General features: G+C 51.4%; 1 protein-coding gene across 1 annotated transcript; it reads right to left on the bottom strand.

Annotated features, from left to right (window-relative positions):
• Positions 1-242: 242 nt before the first annotated feature.
• On the bottom strand, positions 243-14,328 carry NDUFS2 (NADH:ubiquinone oxidoreductase core subunit S2). The gene is made up of 14 exons (XM_040332191.1): positions 14,204-14,328; positions 12,391-12,497; positions 12,024-12,214; positions 11,782-11,902; positions 8,683-8,795; positions 8,504-8,578; positions 8,336-8,413; positions 6,648-6,733; positions 5,063-5,182; positions 3,690-3,819; positions 2,502-2,597; positions 2,085-2,168; positions 541-598; positions 243-444 (listed from the first exon to the last, which is right to left on the bottom strand). The coding sequence occupies exons 1-14, from the start codon at positions 14,287-14,289 to the stop codon at positions 407-409; spliced, it is 1,383 nt and encodes a 460-aa protein (XP_040188125.1). The 5' UTR covers positions 14,290-14,328; the 3' UTR covers positions 243-406.
• Positions 14,329-18,442: the final 4,114 nt, after the last annotated feature.

The raw sequence follows: 18,442 nt of genomic DNA, 5'->3' as shown, positions 1-18,442 counted from the left end.
AGGAGCAGGCGGCGTACGGGGCACAGGAGCAGGCGGCATACAGGGCGCAGGGTTCAGGAGCAGGCGGCGTACAGGGCACAGGGTTCAGGAGCAGGCGACGTACAGGGCGCAGGGTTCAGGAGCAGGCGGGCGTACAGGGCGCAGGGTTCAGGAGTCGGCGGGCGTACAGGGCGCAGGGCTCAAGATGGGGGTGTGTCCTGACAGGACAGAGGCGGGGATAAAGAACATACGCTTTTGTTTGATAGGAAACCAATTTTTTATTTTATTTCCAGAACAAGCTTTACAAGCACAATGATTAAATAAACAGACGTCTTTCCTCCAGGTCTGGTGGTGGAGAAGCCACAGGAAAAACATGGAGGCCGTTTCGAACCGCGGCCCAGAATCCTTTTCACGCCAAAGCAGCAGATTACCGATCCACCTCTCCAAAGACAATATCCTGAGTTCCTGTTGGGGGAGGGGAAGGGAAGAAATTTGGGGTCAGCTGTTGGCAATGAAACAAAAAAGGTGCAACAATGTAAGTCTGGATAATGGGACGCTTACCGATAATCGCTACGACATCGGCCAGCATGTGGCCCTGGGACATCTTATCCAAACCGGCCTATGAGGAGAGAGAAATCACGTCATTACATGGTCCAGAAAAAGGGGTCAGTGATTATGTAGCAACAACAAAGGAGGGGGGTAGATAAAGTAGCTTAAAGGACTTAGGGGTTCGCAGCATACAGAGTGCAGGGCTCAAGAGTGCGCCATGTACAGAGTGCAGGGCTCAAGAGTGCGCCATGTACAGAGTGCAGGGCTCAAGAGTGCGCCATGTACAGAGTGCAGGGCTCAAGAGTGCGCCATGTACAGAGTGCAGGGCTCAAGAGTGCGCCATGTACAGAGTGCAGGGCTCAAGAGTGCGCCATGTACAGAGTGCAGGGCTCAAGAGCGCGCCATGTACAGAGGGCAGGGCTCAAGAGCGCGCCATGTACAGAGTGCAGGGCTCAAGAGTGCACTCTTGCCCCCTGCACATGGCGCACTCATGAACCCTGCACTCTGTACATGGCGCACTCTTGAACCCTGCACTCTGTACATGGCGCACTCTTGAACCCTGCACATGGCGCACTCTTGAACCCTGCACATGGCGCACTCTTGAACCCTGCACATGGCGCACTCTTGAACCCTGCACTCTGTACATGGCACACTCTTGAACCCTGCACTCTGTACATGGCGCACTCTTGAACCCTGCACTCTGTACATGGCGCACTCTTGAACCCTGCACTCTGTACATGGCGCACTCTTGAACCCTGCACTCTGTACATGGCGCCCTCTTGAACCCTGCACTCTGTACATGGCGCACTCTTGCCCCCTGCACTCTGTACATGGCGCACTCTTGAACCCTGCACTCTGTACATGGCGCACTCTTGAACCCTGCACATGGCGCACTCTTGAACCCTGCACTCTGTACATGGCGCACTCTTGAACCCTGCACTCTGTACATGGCGCACTCTTGAACCCTGCACATGGCGCCCTCTTGAACCCTGCACTCTGTACATGGCGCCCCTCTTGAACCCTGCACTCTGTACATGGCGCCCCTCTTGAACCCTGCACTCTGTACATGGCGCCCCTCTTGAACCCTGCACTCTGTACATGGCGCCCCTCTTGAACCCTGCACTCTGTACATGGCGCCCCTCTTGAACCCTGCACTCTGTACATGGCGCCCCTCTTGAACCCTGCACTCTGTACATGGCGCCCCTCTTGAACCCTGCACTCTGTACATGGCGCCCCTCTTGAACCCTGCACTCTGTACATGGCGCCCTCTTGAACCCTGCACTCTGTACATGGCGCCCTCTTGAACCCTGCACTCTGTACATGGCACACTCTTGAACAGGTAGTGAACCCCTTAGTCCTTTAAGTTACTTACAAAAGGAGTGGCTCAAGAAGAAGCACATTAAAGTCATGGAGTGGCCTAGCCGGTCTCCAGACCTTAATCTTATAGAAAACGTATGGAGGAGCTGAGACTTCGAGTTGCCAAAAAAACTCCATGTTACCCTTTACGCTCTTATGTCAGATACTAAAACCAAAAAGCGTTGAGCGGATAAACTTACCAAATGGGCGAATCCCGGGGCTTTGATCTTACAGCGATACGGGCGGCTCGTTCCATCGGACACGAGGTAGACGCCAAACTCTCCCTGCCAACAAAAAACAAAAAAGGATTAGCCGTTTCCTAGAGAGACAATTCAAGGTGAAATTATAATAATATGCGCCAACGCCGAGCGCTCGCCATCCTTTCCTCTACCACCTCCTTACTGGTCCATCACAAATGCACAGGCCTTTAACTACGGGGCCCTCCAGCTGTTGTGGAACTACATGTCCCATGAGGCATCGGTTAAACTGACGTTCACAGGCATGATGGGAATTGTAGTTCCTGTGGTCTGAAGCCACTAGATGGCGCTGTGATCAGGACGATGATAATATTAAAAGGAAAACGGTCTAAAGCCACCCCCCTTTGGCCATTTTCTCACCTTGGGGGCCTCAATGGCCGTGTACGTGGCTCCTGGGGGGACCTGGTACCCCTCTGTGTACAGCTTGAAGTGGTGAATCAAGGACTCCATCGAACGCTTTATGAAAAAAGGCAAAAATCCAGTATTAGCCAAACAAGAAAAAGAATGCAGTGCCGTGCTATAGGGTGGCGTAGTACAAGGAAGGGTCCGACTTTGGGCCCCGCCTCCCCTCTGGACTCATACACCCCATCCCCCCCCCTCCCATCAAAGACCACGGGATATAACACCTAAGGCCACTGGTTAGTGCAAACAGCAATGTAAGGATGGGGGGCCCTTCTCCCACTGGCCAGCAATGTAAGGATGGGGGGCCCTTCTCCCACTGGCCAGCAATGTAAGGCTGGGGGGCCCTTCTCCCACTGGCCAGCAATGTAAGGATGGGGGGCCCTTCTCCCACTGGCCAGCAATGTAAGGATGGGGGGCCCTTCTCCCACTGGCCAGCAAAGTACAGTAGGGTGCCCTTCTCCCACTGGCCAGCAATGTAAGGCTGGGGGGGCCCTTCTCCCACTGGCCAGCAATGTAAGGCTGGGGGGCCCTTCTCCCACTGGCCAGCAATGCAAGGCGGGGGGGCCCTTCTCCCACTGGCCAGCAATGTAAGGATGGGGGGCCCTTCTCTCCCACTGGCCAGCATGTAAGGCTTTGGGGGCCCTTCTTCCCACTGGCCAGCAATGCAAGGATGGTGGGACACTTCTCCCACTGGCCAGCAATGTAAGGATGGGGGGCCCTTCTCCCACTGGCCAGCAATGCAAGGATGGTGGGACACTTCTCCCACTGGCCAGCAATGTAAGGATGGGGGGCCCTTCTCTCACTGGCCAGCAAAGTAAGGCTGGGGGGCCCTTCTCCCATTGGCCAGCAATGTAAGGCTGGGGGGGCCCTTCTCCCACTGGCCAGCAATGTAAGGATGGGCGGCCCGTCTCCCACTGGCCAGCAATGTAAGGCTGGGGGGCCCTTCTCCCACTGGCCAGCAATGTAAGGCTGGGGGGCCCTTCTCCCACTGGCCAGCAATGTAAGGCTGGGGGGGGCCCTTCTCCCACTGGCCAGCAATGTAAGGCTGGGGGGCCGTTCTCCCACTGGCCAGCAATGTATGGTAGGGGGGCCGTTCTCCCACTGGCCAGCAATGTACGGTAGGGGCCCCTTTTCATAGACACCCACCTTCATCTCAGATCTCTTTGGGGGAGACACTTTGGCATCATCCACCTTGATCTCTCCCTCTGGCATCTTGTTGAGGCATTGAAGGATAATCCTCAGGGACTGTCGCATCTCCTCCACGCGGCACAGGTACCTGGGCAGGAGAGACGAGAGGGGTGTCATGGTGCAAGGCAATAAGGGCCCCCGGGTTCACATCTGTGCATTTTAGATACATTCCCTCTCACCCCCCTCTCTTTCACCACCCTCTCTCTTTCAACCCCCTACCTCTTCTCTCCCTCCCTCTCACCACCCCACCTCTTCTCTCTCTCTCACCCCCTCTCTTTCAACCCCCCTACCTTTTCTCTCCCTCCCTCTCACCCCCCTACATCTTCTCTCTCACCCCCCTCTCTTTCAACCCCCTACCTCTTCTCTCCCTCCCTCTCACCCCCCTCTCCTTCACCACCCTACCTCTTCTCTCTCTCTCTCACCCCCCTCTCTTTCAACCCCCTACCTCTTCTCCCCCCCCCCCTCTCACCCCCCTACCTCTTCTCTCTCTCTCTCACCCCCTCTCTTTCAACCCCCTACCTCTTCTCCCCCCCCCCTCTCACCACCCTATCTCTTCTCTCTCACCCCCCTCTCTTTCAATCCCCCTACCTCTTCTCTCCCTCCCTCCCACCACCCCACCTCTTTCAACCCCCCTACCTCTTTTCTCCCACCCTCTCACCCCCCTACATCTTCTCTCTCACCCCCCTCTCTTTCAACCCCCCTACCTCTTCTCTCCCTCCCTCTCACCCCCCTCTCACCCCCCTCTCCTTCACCACCCTACCTCTTCTCTCTCTCTCACCCCCCTCTCTTTCAACCCCCCTACCTCTTCTCTCCCTCTCTTTCAACCCCCCACCTCTTCTCTACCTCTCTTTCACCCCCCTCTCTCTCTCTCTCTCTCACCGCCCTCTCAAACCCCCCTACCTCTTCTGCCCCGCTCTCACACCCCCCCTTTCTCCCCACTTCTAAAGAGGCAGAGCACCAATAGGATGAGGTGGAGCCTAAAGAGGAAGGGGTGAAGTTTACAGATGAAAGGGGGGGGGGGTTGGATCCGAAACAGGAAGGGGTGGGGCACCCAATTTTATGCCTAGATTCAGTTACGTTGCCGCAACTTTGCGGCGGCGTAGCTTAAGGCATTTAAGTTACGCCGCCGTAAGTTAGCGAGGCAAGTACATGATTCACAATGTACTTGCCTGCTATGTTACGGCGGCGTAGCCTAAAGCGGGCGGGCGTAAGGGCGCCAAATTCAAATGTGTGTAAGGGGAGCGTGTTTTATATTACTAAGGCTTGACCTTACGTTTTTGACGTTTTTTTTTTTACTGCGCATCCCCCGTTGCGCCATCTTCCCCTCTCACCTGTCATAACAGTCTCCTCTACTGCCGATGGGGACGTCAAACTCCACCTGGTCGTAAACGTCGTACGGCTGAGACTTCCTCAGATCCCAATGGATGCCGGAACCTCGGAGCATCACGCCGCTGAAGGAGGGAAACAAGAGTTAGAGAAGGAGCGCGGGGTTGGGGGAGGGGGGGGGGGTACCATGTACTGACATTGGGTCACCAGATCCCCACCACACATCATCAATATACACTTACTGAAATTTTGGCCAAAATTTATGAAGAAATTCGATTTAATGTGTTTTATAGCAGAACGTTTCTTTTTTTTTCAAAATTTTCGGTCTTTGTTCGTTTATAGTGCAAAAAAAAAAAAAAAAACAGTGGGGTAGATTCAGGTTCAGCTGCGCGCTCCTTACGGAGGCGCAGTGTACCCTTTTTACCTTGCGCCTACGCAAATTATTTGCGCTACGCTTCATTCATGAAGCAGTAGCCACGTAATTTGCGTGGGCGCTCCTCAAAAATGCCCTGCGTAAGGGCGCCTAATGTAAATGATCCCGTAGGGGGGCGGGAATCATTTAAATTAGGCGCATTCCCGCGCCGAGCGTAGAGTGCATGCTCCGTCGGGAAACTTTCCCGACGTGCATTGCGGTAAATGACGTCGCAAGGACGTCATTTGCTTTAACGTGAACGTAAATGGCGTCCAGCACCATTCACGATTCACTTACGCAAACGACGTCATTTTCAAACCTCGCGACGCGGGAACGACGGGTATACTTAGCATTGGCTGCCCCTGCTAATAGCAGGAGCAGCCTTACGCGGAACCCGACGAACGTAAACGGCGTAAACTGCGTATGCAGGGCGCGCGTACGGTTGTGAATCGGCGTTAGTATGCAATTTGCATACTCTACGCTGACCACTACGGGAACGCCACCTAGCGGCCATCGTAAGAATGCAGCCTACAATACGACGGCATAAGGAGGCTTATGCCACGCAGATCTTAGGCTGCAGTCGGCGTAACGAGGTTCCTGAATCAGGAGCATTCGTAACGCCGGCGCAACTAAGCAATTGCGCTGCGTATCTAAGGATACGCAGACGCAATTGCTTACTGAATCTACCCCAGTGGTCATAACATACCACCAAAAAAAAAAAAAAAAAGAAACCCACACACACACAAGCCTCTATTTTTCTATAAATTTCATTTGGGTACAGCGCTGCATGACTGCGCAATTACCAGTTAAAATGGCGCAATGCTAAACCGCAAAAAAAATGGTCTGGTCATGAAACTGCAGCTCCTCCCAAAAGGGGGAAGCTCTGTTTGTTTGCCCCGCCTCCTCTGCAACATATGCCACTTGGGGGAGGGGGGGGGGGTACCAGGATCGGATGCTCACTACAACAGCAAATTGTAAGTTCAGCTTTAAAATGAAGTACAGGGGCCCCGAGCAGACGAATAAACAGGCCAGGAAAGCATCAAAAAGGAGTTTCCAAAGGATGGAAATATCCAAAGATCAAATGCTGAGCCTTTTTCCGTCACACAGCCGGCCTTCTGTCAGAAAACAGTTCGCACTTCCGCGTTGTACATCGCCAACCGTTTGCGATGGCACCATACCTAAAACCGTAGTTCAGTGCGTCCTCTGCGGTGACGACTCCGATGTCCACCGTCCTGTTCTTCCAGATTCTGTTGTTGGTCAGCATCTGTAGGTCATGTGATCAGGAGGAATGAAGAACGATACAAAGTCTACAGCTCTCTACCCTTCAATCATCATATAAAGAGTCCAGTACACCCGCTGTGCCCATTATGAGGGGTTCCCACCATCCCTGTGCTGAGTTCCCGGGTCTGTACACCCGCTGTGCCCATTATGAGGGGTTCCCACCATCCCTGTGCTGAGTTCCCGTGTCTGTACACCCGCTGTGCCCATTATGAGGGGTTCCCACCATCCCTGTGCTGAGTTCCCGTGTCTGTACACCCGCTGTGCCCCATTATAAGGAGTTCCCACCATCCCTGTGCTGAGTTCCCGAGTCTGTACACCCGCTGTGCCCATTATGAGGGGTTCCCACCATCCCTGTGCTGAGTTCCCGGGTCTGTACACCCGCTGTGCCCATTATGAGGGGTTCCCACCATCCCTGTGCTGAGTTCCCGGGTCTGTACACCCGCTGTGCCCATTATGAGGAGTTCCCACCATCCCTGTGCTGAGTTCCCAGGTCTGTACACCCGCTGTGCCCATTATGAGGAGTTCCCACCATCCCTGTGCTGAGTTCCCGGGTCTGTACACACGCTGTGCCCATTATGAGGGGTTCCCACCATCCCTGTGCTGAGTTCCCGGGTCTGTACACACGCTGTGCCCATTATGAGGGGTTCCCACCATCCCTGTGCTGAGTTCCCGTGTCTGTACCCCCGCTGTGCCCCATTATAAGGAGTTCCCACCATCCCTGTGCTGAGTTCCCGAGTCTGTACACCCGATGTGCCCATTGTGAGAGGTTCCCACCATCCCTGTGCTGAGTTCCCGGGTCTGTACACCCGCTGTGCCCATTATGAGGGGTTCCCACCATCCCTGTGCTGAGTTCCCGGGTCTGTACACCCGCTGTGCCCATTATGAGGAGTTGCCACCATCCCTGTGCTGAGTTCCTGGGTCTGTACCCCCGCTGTGCCCATTATGAGGAGTTGCCACCATCCCTGTGCTGAGTTCCCGGGTCTGTACACACGCTGTGCCCATTATGAGGGGTTCCCACCATCCCTGTGCTGAGTTCTCGGGTCTGTACACCCGCTGTGCCCATTATGAGGAGTTGCCACCATCCCTGTGCCGAGTTCCCGGGTCTGTACACCCGCTGTGCCCCATTATGAGGGGTTCCCACCATCCCTGTGCTGAGTTCCCGGGTCTGTACATCCGCTGTGCCCATTATGAGGGGTTCCCACCATCCCTGTGCCGAGTTCCCGGGTCTGTACACCCGCTGTGCCCATTATGAGGAGTTCCCACCATCCCTGTGCTGAGTTCCCGGGTCTCTACACCCGCTGTGCCCCATTATGAGGAGTTCCCACCATCCCTGTGCTGAGTTCCCGGGTCTGTACACCCGCTGTGCCCATTATGAGGGGTTCCCACCATCCCTGTGCTGAGTTCCCGGGTCTGTACACCCGCTGTGCCCATTATGAGGGGTTCCCACCATCCCTGTGCTGAGTTCCCGGGTCTGTACATCCGCTGTGCCCATTATGAGGGGTTCCCACCATCCCTGTGCTGAGTTCTCGGGTCTGTACACCCGCTGTGCCCATTTCTCACTGGCTCGCCCACCCCTGGTACTCACCTCCTCCAACTCATCCAGACGGATGGAGAAGTTCTTTATGAACTCGTAGATGTCGTCCATCAGACCGAGCGGCATGTCCTAGGAAACAAGAACGGACCGTCAGGCTCTCGGGTTATACCGCAGCGGCAGTTCAGGTGTGCCGGACCTGAGCCCGCCCATCCCTCTCACCTGGTGTACTCCCCCCGGGCGGACGTAAGCAGCGTGCATCCTCGCACCGGAAACTCGCTCGTAGAATTCGAACATCTGACAGGGGGAGGGGACAAGAAAAGAAAATAAGTCCCACAGCCAGGAGGACCGCGCATGGTCAAGGCTACCCCGGAAAAGCCGTTTGTTTTGTGTCACGTTACCTTTTCTCGCTCTTCAAACAGCCAGAAAAATGGCGTCATGGCCCCGACGTCCAGGGCGTGACAGCCCACCGCCATGACGTGATTCATAATACGAGTGATTTCCCCGAACAGGACTGTGACGGGGGGGGAAAAAAACAACCGATTAATGGATAAGGGTGATTCTTTACACCTCAATACTTAAAGGGTTAGTTCCCCTCTTTAACCCCTTCCCGCCCGGCCTACTGCAACATGAAGGCTGGGGGGGGGGGGGGGGGGGGCATCATGTGACGTCCTCCCAGGATTAGACCGCAGTCCGGCGCGATCCGTTACCCGCCGGACACAGCGGATGAAACACCCGCCATGCCAGTCCCGGGTCCATGTGGCAATTACAGGGGGTGTATGGAAGCAATGCAGGTCTATGTATAAAATGTTTGTTGTATGGAAGTGACAAATATCCGCACATCCAGGATGATAATCCACATTCTTCCTCTATTATGTGCGATTCCTAGATGAGCAGTGCCACCTAGTGGCCAATGTATGTATAGATTTCATCTCGCTCAGTCTGTCATATTCTCGCTCTGTCCCCCCCCCCCCCCCCCCCCCCCCCCCCCCCGCTCTCTCACTCTTTTTCCTCCTTCTCTCCCCCTCTCGTTCCTTCTCTCCCCCTCTCGTTCCTTCTCTCCCCCTCTCACTTCCCCCCCATTCTCCCTCTCAATTTCCTTCTCTATCTTCCCCCCTATGTATCCATCTCGCACTCTCTCAGCCCACCCCCTTTCCTTCCATCTCTCCCTTCCCCCCCCTTTCCCTCTCTCTCTCTTTCCTCCTTTCTCCCCCCCTCTTCTCTCCATCCATATCTCTCCCCCCCTCTCAACTTTTCTCCCACCTCTCCTCTCTTTTTCCTCTCTCAGTTTCCTTCTCTCTCTTTTCTTTCCGCCCCCCTCCCAATCTTTTCCTCTGTTTTATTCTCTCTCCCCCTCTCATTCCTTCTCTCTCCCCCCTCTCATTCCTTCTCTCTCTCTCTCTGTGTGTCCATCTCACGCACTCTCTCCTCTCACTTTCCTTCTCTCTCCCCCCTCTCACTTTTTTCGCTCTTACCTTCTCTTTCCTCCTCCCTCTCCATTTCCTGCTCTCTTACCGTCCATCTCTCTCTGTCCCCTCTCACTTTATTCCCTCTCCCACCCACCCTCCCTTTCCTTCTTCTTCTTTCCTTCTCTCTCTCTCTCTCCACCTTTCCATTCTTTCCTCCTCTCTCTCCCCCTCTTCTTTCCTCCTCTCTCTCCCCCCCCTCTTCTTTCCTCCTCTCTATCCCCCTCTTCTTTCCTCCTCTCTCTCCCCCTCTTCTTTCCTCCTCTCTCTCCCCCTCTTCTTTCCTCCTCTCTCTCCCCCTCTTCTTTCCTCCTCTCTCTCCCCCTCTTCTTTCCTCCTCTCTCTCCCCTTCTTCTTTCCTCCTCTCTCTCTCTCTCCCCTTCTTCTTTCCTTCTCTCTCTCTCTCCACCTTTCCATTCTTTCCTCCTCTCTCTCCCCCTCTTCTTTCCTCCTCTCTCTCCCCCTCTTCTTTCCTTCTCCCTCTCCCCCCTCTTCTTTCCTTCTCCCTCTCCCCCTCTTCTTTCCTTCTCTATCCACCCCTTCTTTCCTTCTCTGTCCACCCCTTCTTTCCTTCTCTCTCTCTCTCTCTTATTTCCTTCTCTCTCTCCCCATCTTCTTTCCTTCTCTCTTTCCCCCTCTTTCCTTCTCTCTCTCCCCCTCTTCTTTCCTTCTCTCTCTCCCCCTCTTCTTTCCTTCTCTTTCTCCCCCTCTTCTTATTTCCTTCCCTTCTCTCTCCTTCTCCCCCCTCTTTCCTTCTCTCTCTTCCCCTCTTCTTATTTCCTTCTCTCTCTCCCCCTCTTCTTTCCTTCTCTCTCTCCCCCTCTTCTTCTTTCCTTCTCTCTCTCCCCCCCTCTTCTTCTTTCCTTCTCTCTCCCCCCCTCTTCTTCTTTGCTTCTCTCTCCCCCCCTCTTCTTCTTTCCTTCTCTCTTCTCCCCTTCTTCTTTCCTTCTCTCTCCCCCTCTTCTTCTTTCCTTCTCTCTCCCCCTCTTCTTCTTTCCTTCTCTCCCCCCCTCTTCTTCTTTCCTTCTCTCCCCCCCTCTTCTTCTTTCCTTCTCTCCCCCCCTCTTCTTCTTTCCTTCTCTCTCCCCCTCTTCTTCTTTCCTTCTCTCTCCCCCCTCTTCTTCTTTCCTTCTCTCTCTCTCTCCCCCCCTCTTCTTCTTTCCTTCTCTCCCCCCCTCTTCTTCTTTCCTTCTCTCTCCCCCTCTTCTTCTTTCCTTCTCTCTCCCCCTCTTCTTATTTCCTTCTCTCTCTCTCTCCCCCCCTCTTCTTCTTTCCTTCTCTCCCCCCCTCTTCTTCTTTCCTTCTCTCTCCCCCTCTTCTTCTTTCCTTCTCTCCCCCCCTCTTCTTCTTTCCTTCTCTCTCCCCCTCTTCTTCTTTCCTTCTCTCCCCCCCTCTTCTTCTTTCCTTCTCTCTCCCCCTCTTCTTCTTTCCTTCTCTCTTTCTCCCCTTCTTCTTTCCCTCTCTCCCCCTCTTCTTCTTTCCTTCTCTCCCCCCCTCTTCTTCTTTCCTTCTCTCTTTCTCCCCTTCTTCTTTCCCTCTCTCCCCCTCTTCTTCTTTCCTTCTCTCCCCCCCCTCTTCTTCTTTCCTTCTCTCCCCCCCTCTTCTTCTTTCCTTCTCTCCCCCCCCTCTTCTTCTTTCCTTCTCTCTCCCCCTCTTCTTCTTTCCTTCTCTCTCCCCCTCTTCTTCTTTCCTTCTCTCTCCCCCCCTCTTCTTCTTTCCTTCTCTCTCCCCCCCCCCCCCCCTCTCTTTCCTTTCTGTCCATCTCACTCTCTTCCCGTCTCCTCTCTCTCCCCCCACGCACAGTATTATATAAATATATTTTTTCAGATTGATATGAAATAAACCCCCATTCAGGCCCCTCAGTGGCTGACAATTTGGGGAAGACACACATTGGAGAAACTGCGGCAATTTTCCTCCCGATTGCGGGAAGGTCCGTCATACAATATCCCCACAGCCAACATTTTATACAATCGTCCCCATAGTGTCCCCCCCCCCCCGCTGCTGCGTCCCGCACCCCTCCCCCGGCACACCTACCTCTGATCCACTTGGCTCTGATGGGCGGCTCGATGTTCAGAAGCTTCTCTACAGCCAGAGAGTAGCACTGCTCGTTACACATCATGGAGACGTAGTCCAGGCGGTCGAAGTACGGCAAGGCCTGCAACGCCAAACAAGAGCCCGGTTATGCCTTGGGTGGGCGGGGTCAGTCTGGAAGAGTGGGCGGTCCTAGGCAGGCTGTATTTGCATAAATAACGCCCCCTAGAGACCTAGCACTTTACCTGCAGGTAGGTCTTGTATTCGATGAGCTTCTCGGTGCCGCGGTGCAGAAGTCCTATGTGGGGGTCGCACTTCTTCACCGACTCGCCGCTCAGCTCCATGACCAGGCGCAGCACGCCGTGAGCCGCGGGGTGCTGGGGCCCGAAGTTGATGGTCAGGGTGGACACGTCCTTCTGTGCCGGGGGGTCCTTGTCTGCCCAAAGGAAAAACACATTCATTATAAAACGAGCCGAGGCGGAGAGGATGGCATCAGTCTGCTGCAGACAGGAGGAGGCATTTCCTCAGTCTCCCCCCAGTGATCAGACTGTACATTGTAACACAAAGTCACCTCCAGATCACAGCCCAAAGATGGCGGCTAGGACCACTCACCATGCCAGGGGGAGGGCGGCATCTTCAACTCGGCCTCAGTAGTTGGGTAGAGGACGGCGCGGCTGTACGGCTCCATCCACTCCGTGTCCGGCTGCCATTGCTTCCCTCTGCAGAAGGGGGACGATAGATCCTTAATACAGGACAACGGGGTCCCCCCCCGTATATAATGTGCCCCCCCCCCGTATATAATGTGCCCTCTACATTGGGGAGTCAGTCCCCTCCCCCACATCTTACTGTATATACAATGCTCATTGGGGTGTCTGACCCCTCCCCTATACACAATATCCTCCTCCTTACAGACTCCTCCCACCTTAGTGACACCCCATTTCCTACACACTCCACCCCCTTACAGACTCAGCCCCTGTCAATCCCCCTATACACACACTCCTCCCCCCTGTCACTCCCCCTATACACACACTCCTCCCCTTAGTCACTCCCCCTATACACACACTCCTCCCCCCTGTCACTCCCCCTATACACACACTCCTCCCCCCTGTCACTCTCCCTATACACACACTCCTCCCCCTGTCACTCCCCCTATACACACACTCCTCCCCCTGTCACTCCCCCTACACACACACTCCTCCCCCCTGTCACTCTCCCTACACACACACTCCTCCCCCCTGTCACTCTCCCTATACACACACTCCTCCCCCCTGTCACTCCCCCTATACACACACTCCTCCCCCCCTGTCACTCCCTCTATACACACTCCTCCCCTTAGTCACTCCCCCTATACACACACTCCTCCCCCCTGTCACTCCCCCTATACACACACTCCTCCCCCCTGTCACTCCCTCTATACACACTCCTCCCCTTAGTCACTCCCCCTATACACACACTCCTCCCCCCTGTCACTCTCCCTATACACACACTCCTCCCCCCTGTCACTCTCCCTACACACACACTCCTCCCCCTGTCACTCTCCCTATACACACACTCCTCCCCCCTGTCACTCTCCCTACACACACACTCCTCCCCCCTGTCACTCCCCCTATACACACACTCCTCCCCCCTGTCACTCTCCCTACACACACACTCCTCCCCCCTGTCACTCTCCCTACACACACACTCCTCCCCCCTGTCACTCTCCCTATACACACACTCCTCCCCCCTGTCACTCTCCCTACACACACACTCCTCCCCCATGTCACTCTCCCTATACACACACTCCTCCCCCCTGTCACTCCCCCCTATACACACACTCCTCCCCCCTGTCACTCTCCCTATACACACACTCCTCCCCCCTGTCACTCTCCCTATACACACACTCCTCCCCCCTGTCACTCCCCCTATACACACACTCCTCCCCCATGTCACTCTCCCTATACACACACTCCTCCCCCCTGTCACTCCCCCTATACACACACTCCTCCCCCCTGTCACTCTCCCTATACACACACTCCTCCCCCCTGTCACTCCCCCTATACACACACCCCTCCCCCCTGTCACTCCCCCTATACACACACACTCCTCCCCCTGTCACTCCCCCTATACACACACTCCTCCCCCCCTGTCACTCTCCCTATACACACACTCCTCCCCCCTGTCACTCCCCCTATACACACACTCCTCCCCTTAGTCACTCCCCCTATACACAGACTCCTCCCCTTAGTCACTCCCCCTATACACACACTCCTCCCCCCTGTCACCCCCCCTACACACACTCCGCCCCCTGTCACCCCCCCCCCCCTATACACACACTCCTCCCCCCCTATACACACACACACTCCGCCCCCTGTCATTCCTCCCCCATGTCCCCCTCTTCCTATATTGGGGTGTCACTCCTCCTTCCCCCTCCTCGGATCCTCACCTGACCGACTGGCTCGCCCGCAGCCACCTCCCGGCCAGAAGCTCTGAAGGTGCCCGCAGTCTCCCCAAAGCCCTGAGCGCCGCCATCTTCCTCCACCGCGCACTGCCTGCTGGGAACTTCCGCTCCCAGCGCCTGGGCTTCAGTGAAGGCGGAATGATGTCACTTCCGTGTGTCACAGCGCTCGGGCGGCCATCTTTGTTGTGGTTTCAGTTTATCTATTAGCATTAGTCATTCGAATGAACTTGGGTTCTTTTTCCAGAAAGGAGGAGAGGGGGAGGAGTTATCATGGGGAATATAAGAGGTCTAAAATGTTGGGTAATGGGGGGGGGGGCCCTGAGAGTTTAATGCCCCCCCAAATAATTGCCCCCCTATATGTGACCTCGGCGCAGACAGTCATACCAACAGACGCTCAGATTTTGGCAAATTGGGGTTTTTGGCAGAAGACCGTACATGTGCGATGGTGCGTTGACTCTGGGACATGTAGTCCATAATTATTAATTTATGAATTGTTTTATTATATTTATGATTAATTATTAATAATGTATTAATTTATTAGAATTATTATTATTGTATTTTTTTATTAATAATTCATTTATTATGTTTATTATTGATCATTAATTTATTTATTATATATATATATATGTTTACTCATTATTATTATTATTGTTGTTGTTGTTATTATTATTATTGTGTTATTTATTATATTTATTTTTATCTATTGTGAATTATTTTATTTATTAATTATCTTATAATAAGTTAAGAATTTTAAACATTTATATTTTATTAAAATTATTATGATGTATTATTTTTTTTGTTAATTACTTAAATTTTTTGTATTTTTATAATTATTAATAAGTAAACTCTTATATTGAATATTAGTTTTTTTTTTTTATTTATTATGGTGTATATTCATTATTTATGTGTTATTAACTATTATTTTTTTATTTATTTTTAATTAATTTATTATAAATGATACATTTTAATAATTTATAATAATAATTATAATAATAATAATACATAAATAAAGAATATATCCAAAATAATCATCATAATAATAAATATATTATATCAATTAATATTTAATAAAATAAATTATGATTTATTCTTATTATTACTATTGTGCTGATGATGATGATGATGATTATTATTATTATTATTATTATTATTAATAATAATAATAATAATAATACAAATAATAATAATTACAATTAATTTATTATATTAAATGTTTGCTTATATTTTTTATTTACTATGATGATGATTATTTTGGTTTGTTCATTATTTATTTATTATTCATTATTTTATTTATTCTTAATAATTTATTATACATTATTAATTGTATTAATTTAAAATAATAATAACTATTATTATTATTTAAAATTCATTACAATTATTATTGTATATTATTTATTTGTTTATTGTTAATTAAATTATTATTATTTTTATTAAGAATAATTAAAATGATAATAATAATTACAATTGTTTTAATATATTGAATATTCTTTTATATTTTGTATTTATTATGATGATGATTATTTTGGTTTATTCATTATTTATTTATTATTTTTTATTTTATATATTCTTAATAATTTATTATACATTATTAATTTAAAATAATAATAATAACAACATTAATAATAATAGTAATAACTATTATTGTTATTATTTTAAATGTATTACAATTATTAATGTATATTATTTATTTGTTTATTGTTAATTAAATTATTATTTATATTATTATTATTATTATTATTATTATTATTATTATTATTAATAATGAATACATTTATATTGAATACTTATTTATATATTATATTTATTATGATGATTATATATATATATTTTTTTATTATATTCATTATTTATTTATTATGAATTATTATTATTATGAATTATTTTGTCTATTTAAAAAAATGTATTTATTATATTTTATATTGCAGGAAGAACGGCGTGGGGCAAGGCGCATAACCCAGGTTTTTTAATGCAACGCACTACCGCTGTGGCGCACTACAATGCGAATGCGTTGAGGTGCCACTCAGACGGGATTGGCGCTGCGTTGCACGAACGCAGGTAACGCGCATTGGCGCATATTTGCGGTATCGCAGGAGGTGCAACTCTGTCACACGAATGACCTTTTCATAGGACATTTGGGGGTCATCCCAGCAGATCCAACTTCTACAGGAGAGGTCAGTACTGGCAATGACCACCGGGGGGCGCCGTCTGATCGGGTATTACTGTACATGGAGTGCAGAATTGTCTCCTGGTACAGCGCCCTGAAAAAGTATTCACACCCCTCTATAGACAGCGCCCTGAAAAAGTATTCATACCCCTCTATATACAGCGCCCTGAAAAAGTATTCATACCCATTGAAATTCCCCAATCTCAGCGGGATAGAACTTCTATGGGATAGGGCGGAACATTTCTCACAATGACCACCAGGGGGCGCCGTGTGATCAGGTATTAGTGCCGGGCACACCGGCTGTTCCCGGTATAGAGGGAGCAATTCAAGTATAACTGAGGACAACATTCACTAGTTCACTTTGAAGAGATTCCCTCTCACTTCCTGTTGTGGCGATGGGACAGGAAGTGAAGGGAAATCCCCCCCAATGGACGGCTACAGCGCAGGGCCTAAATTCCACGTACGTCCTCAGTGCCACCTATCAGTGCCTGTTCTGGGACCCCCAAGTGTCAGGGTGTCATTGTTCTGGGACCCCCAAGTGTCAGGGTGTCATTGTTCTGGGACCCCCAAGTGTCAGGGTGTCATTGTTCTGGACCCCCAAGTGTCAGTGTGTCATTGTTCTGGACCCCCAAGTGTCAGGGTGTCATTGTTCTGGGGCCCGAGTGTCAGGGTGTCATTGTTCTGGACCCCCAAGTGTCAGGGTGTCATTGTTCTGGGATCCCCAAGTGTCAGGGTGTCATTGTTCTGGGATCCCCAAGTGTCAGTGTGTCATTGTTCTGGGGCCCGAGTGTCAGGGTGTCATTGTTCTGGACCCCCAAGTGTCAGGGTGTCATTGTTCTGGGGACCCCCAAGTGTCAGGGTGTCATTGTTCTGGACCCCCAAGTGTCAGGGTGTCATTGTTCTGGGGACCCCCAAGTGTCAGGGTGTCATTGTTCTAGGACCCCCAAGTGTCAGGGTGTCATTGTTCTGGGACCCCTGGAGTCGGTGTGTCATTGTTCTGGGACCCCAAGTGTCAGGGGGTCATTGTTCTGGACCCCCAAGTGTCAGGGTGTCATTGTTCTGGACCCCCAAGTGTCAGGGTGTCATTGTTCTGGGACCCCAAGTGTCAGGGTGTCATTGTTCTGGACCCCCAAGTGTCAGGGTGTCATTGTTCTGGGACCCCAAGTGTCAGGGTGTCATTGTTCTGGGACCCCAAGTGTCAGGGTGTCATTGTTCTGGACCCCCAAGTGTCAGGGTGTCATTGTTCTGGGACCCCAAGTGTCAGGGTGTCATTGTTCTGGGACCCCCAAGTGTCAGGGTGTCATTGTTCTGGGCCCCCAAGTGTCAGGGTGTCATTGTTCTGGGACCCCCAAGTGTCAGGGTGTCATTGTTCTGGGACCCCCAAGTGTCAGGGTGTCATTGTTCTGGATCCCCAAGTGTCAGGGTGTCATTGTTCTGGGCCCCCAAGTGTCAGGGTGTCATTGTTCTGGACCCCCAAGTGTCAGGGTGTCATTGTTCTGGGACCCCCAAGTGTCAGGGTGTCATTGTTCTGGGACCCCCAAGTGTCAGGGTGTCATTGTTCTGGACCCCCAAGTGTCAGTGTGTCATTGTTCTGGACCCCAAGTGTCAGGGTGTCATTGTTCTGGGACCCCCAAGTGTCAGGGTGTCATTGTTCTGGGACCCCAAGTGTCAGGGTGTCATTGTTCTGGACCCCCAAGTGTCAGGGTGTCATTGTTCTGGGACCCCAAGTGTCAGGGTGTCATTGTTCTGGGACCCCCAAGTGTCAGGGTGTCATTGTTCTGGGACCCCCAAGTGTCAGGGTGTCATTGTTCTGGGACCCCCAAGTGTCAGGGTGTCATTGTTCTGGGACCCCCAAGTGTCAGGGTGTCATTGTTCTGGATCCCCAAGTGTCAGGGTGTCATTGTTCTGGGCCCCCAAGTGTCAGGGTGTCATTGTTCTGGACCCCCAAGTGTCAGGGTGTCATTGTTCTGGGACCCCCAAGTGTCAGGGTGTCATTGTTCTGGGACCCCCAAGTGTCAGGGTGTCATTGTTCTGGGACCCCCAAGTGTCAGTGTGTCATT

Source organism: Rana temporaria, chromosome 13 (assembly GCF_905171775.1).
Source record: "Rana temporaria chromosome 13, aRanTem1.1, whole genome shotgun sequence".
NCBI classification, from domain to species: domain Eukaryota; kingdom Metazoa; phylum Chordata; class Amphibia; order Anura; family Ranidae; genus Rana; species Rana temporaria.
The sequence above is the reverse complement of the archived record's forward strand: the minus strand, read 5'-3'. Positions and strand labels throughout refer to the sequence as shown.

What these genes read in the sequence shown, in the direction of transcription:
- NDUFS2 (XM_040332191.1), bottom strand. Translation starts at nt 14,289, where the DNA reads ATGGCGGCGCTCAGGGCTTTGGGGAGACTGCGGGCACCTTCAGAGCTT. An exon ending in GCACTGAACTACGGTTTTAG is followed by an intron (nt 5,183 to 6,647) that starts GTATGGTGCCAT and finishes TCCCTCCTTCAG; the next exon opens with CGGCGTGATGCTCCGAGGTT. An exon ending in AGAGGAGACTGTTATGACAG is followed by an intron (nt 3,820 to 5,062) that starts GTGAGAGGGGAA and finishes TCTCCTGCCCAG; the next exon opens with GTACCTGTGCCGCGTGGAGG.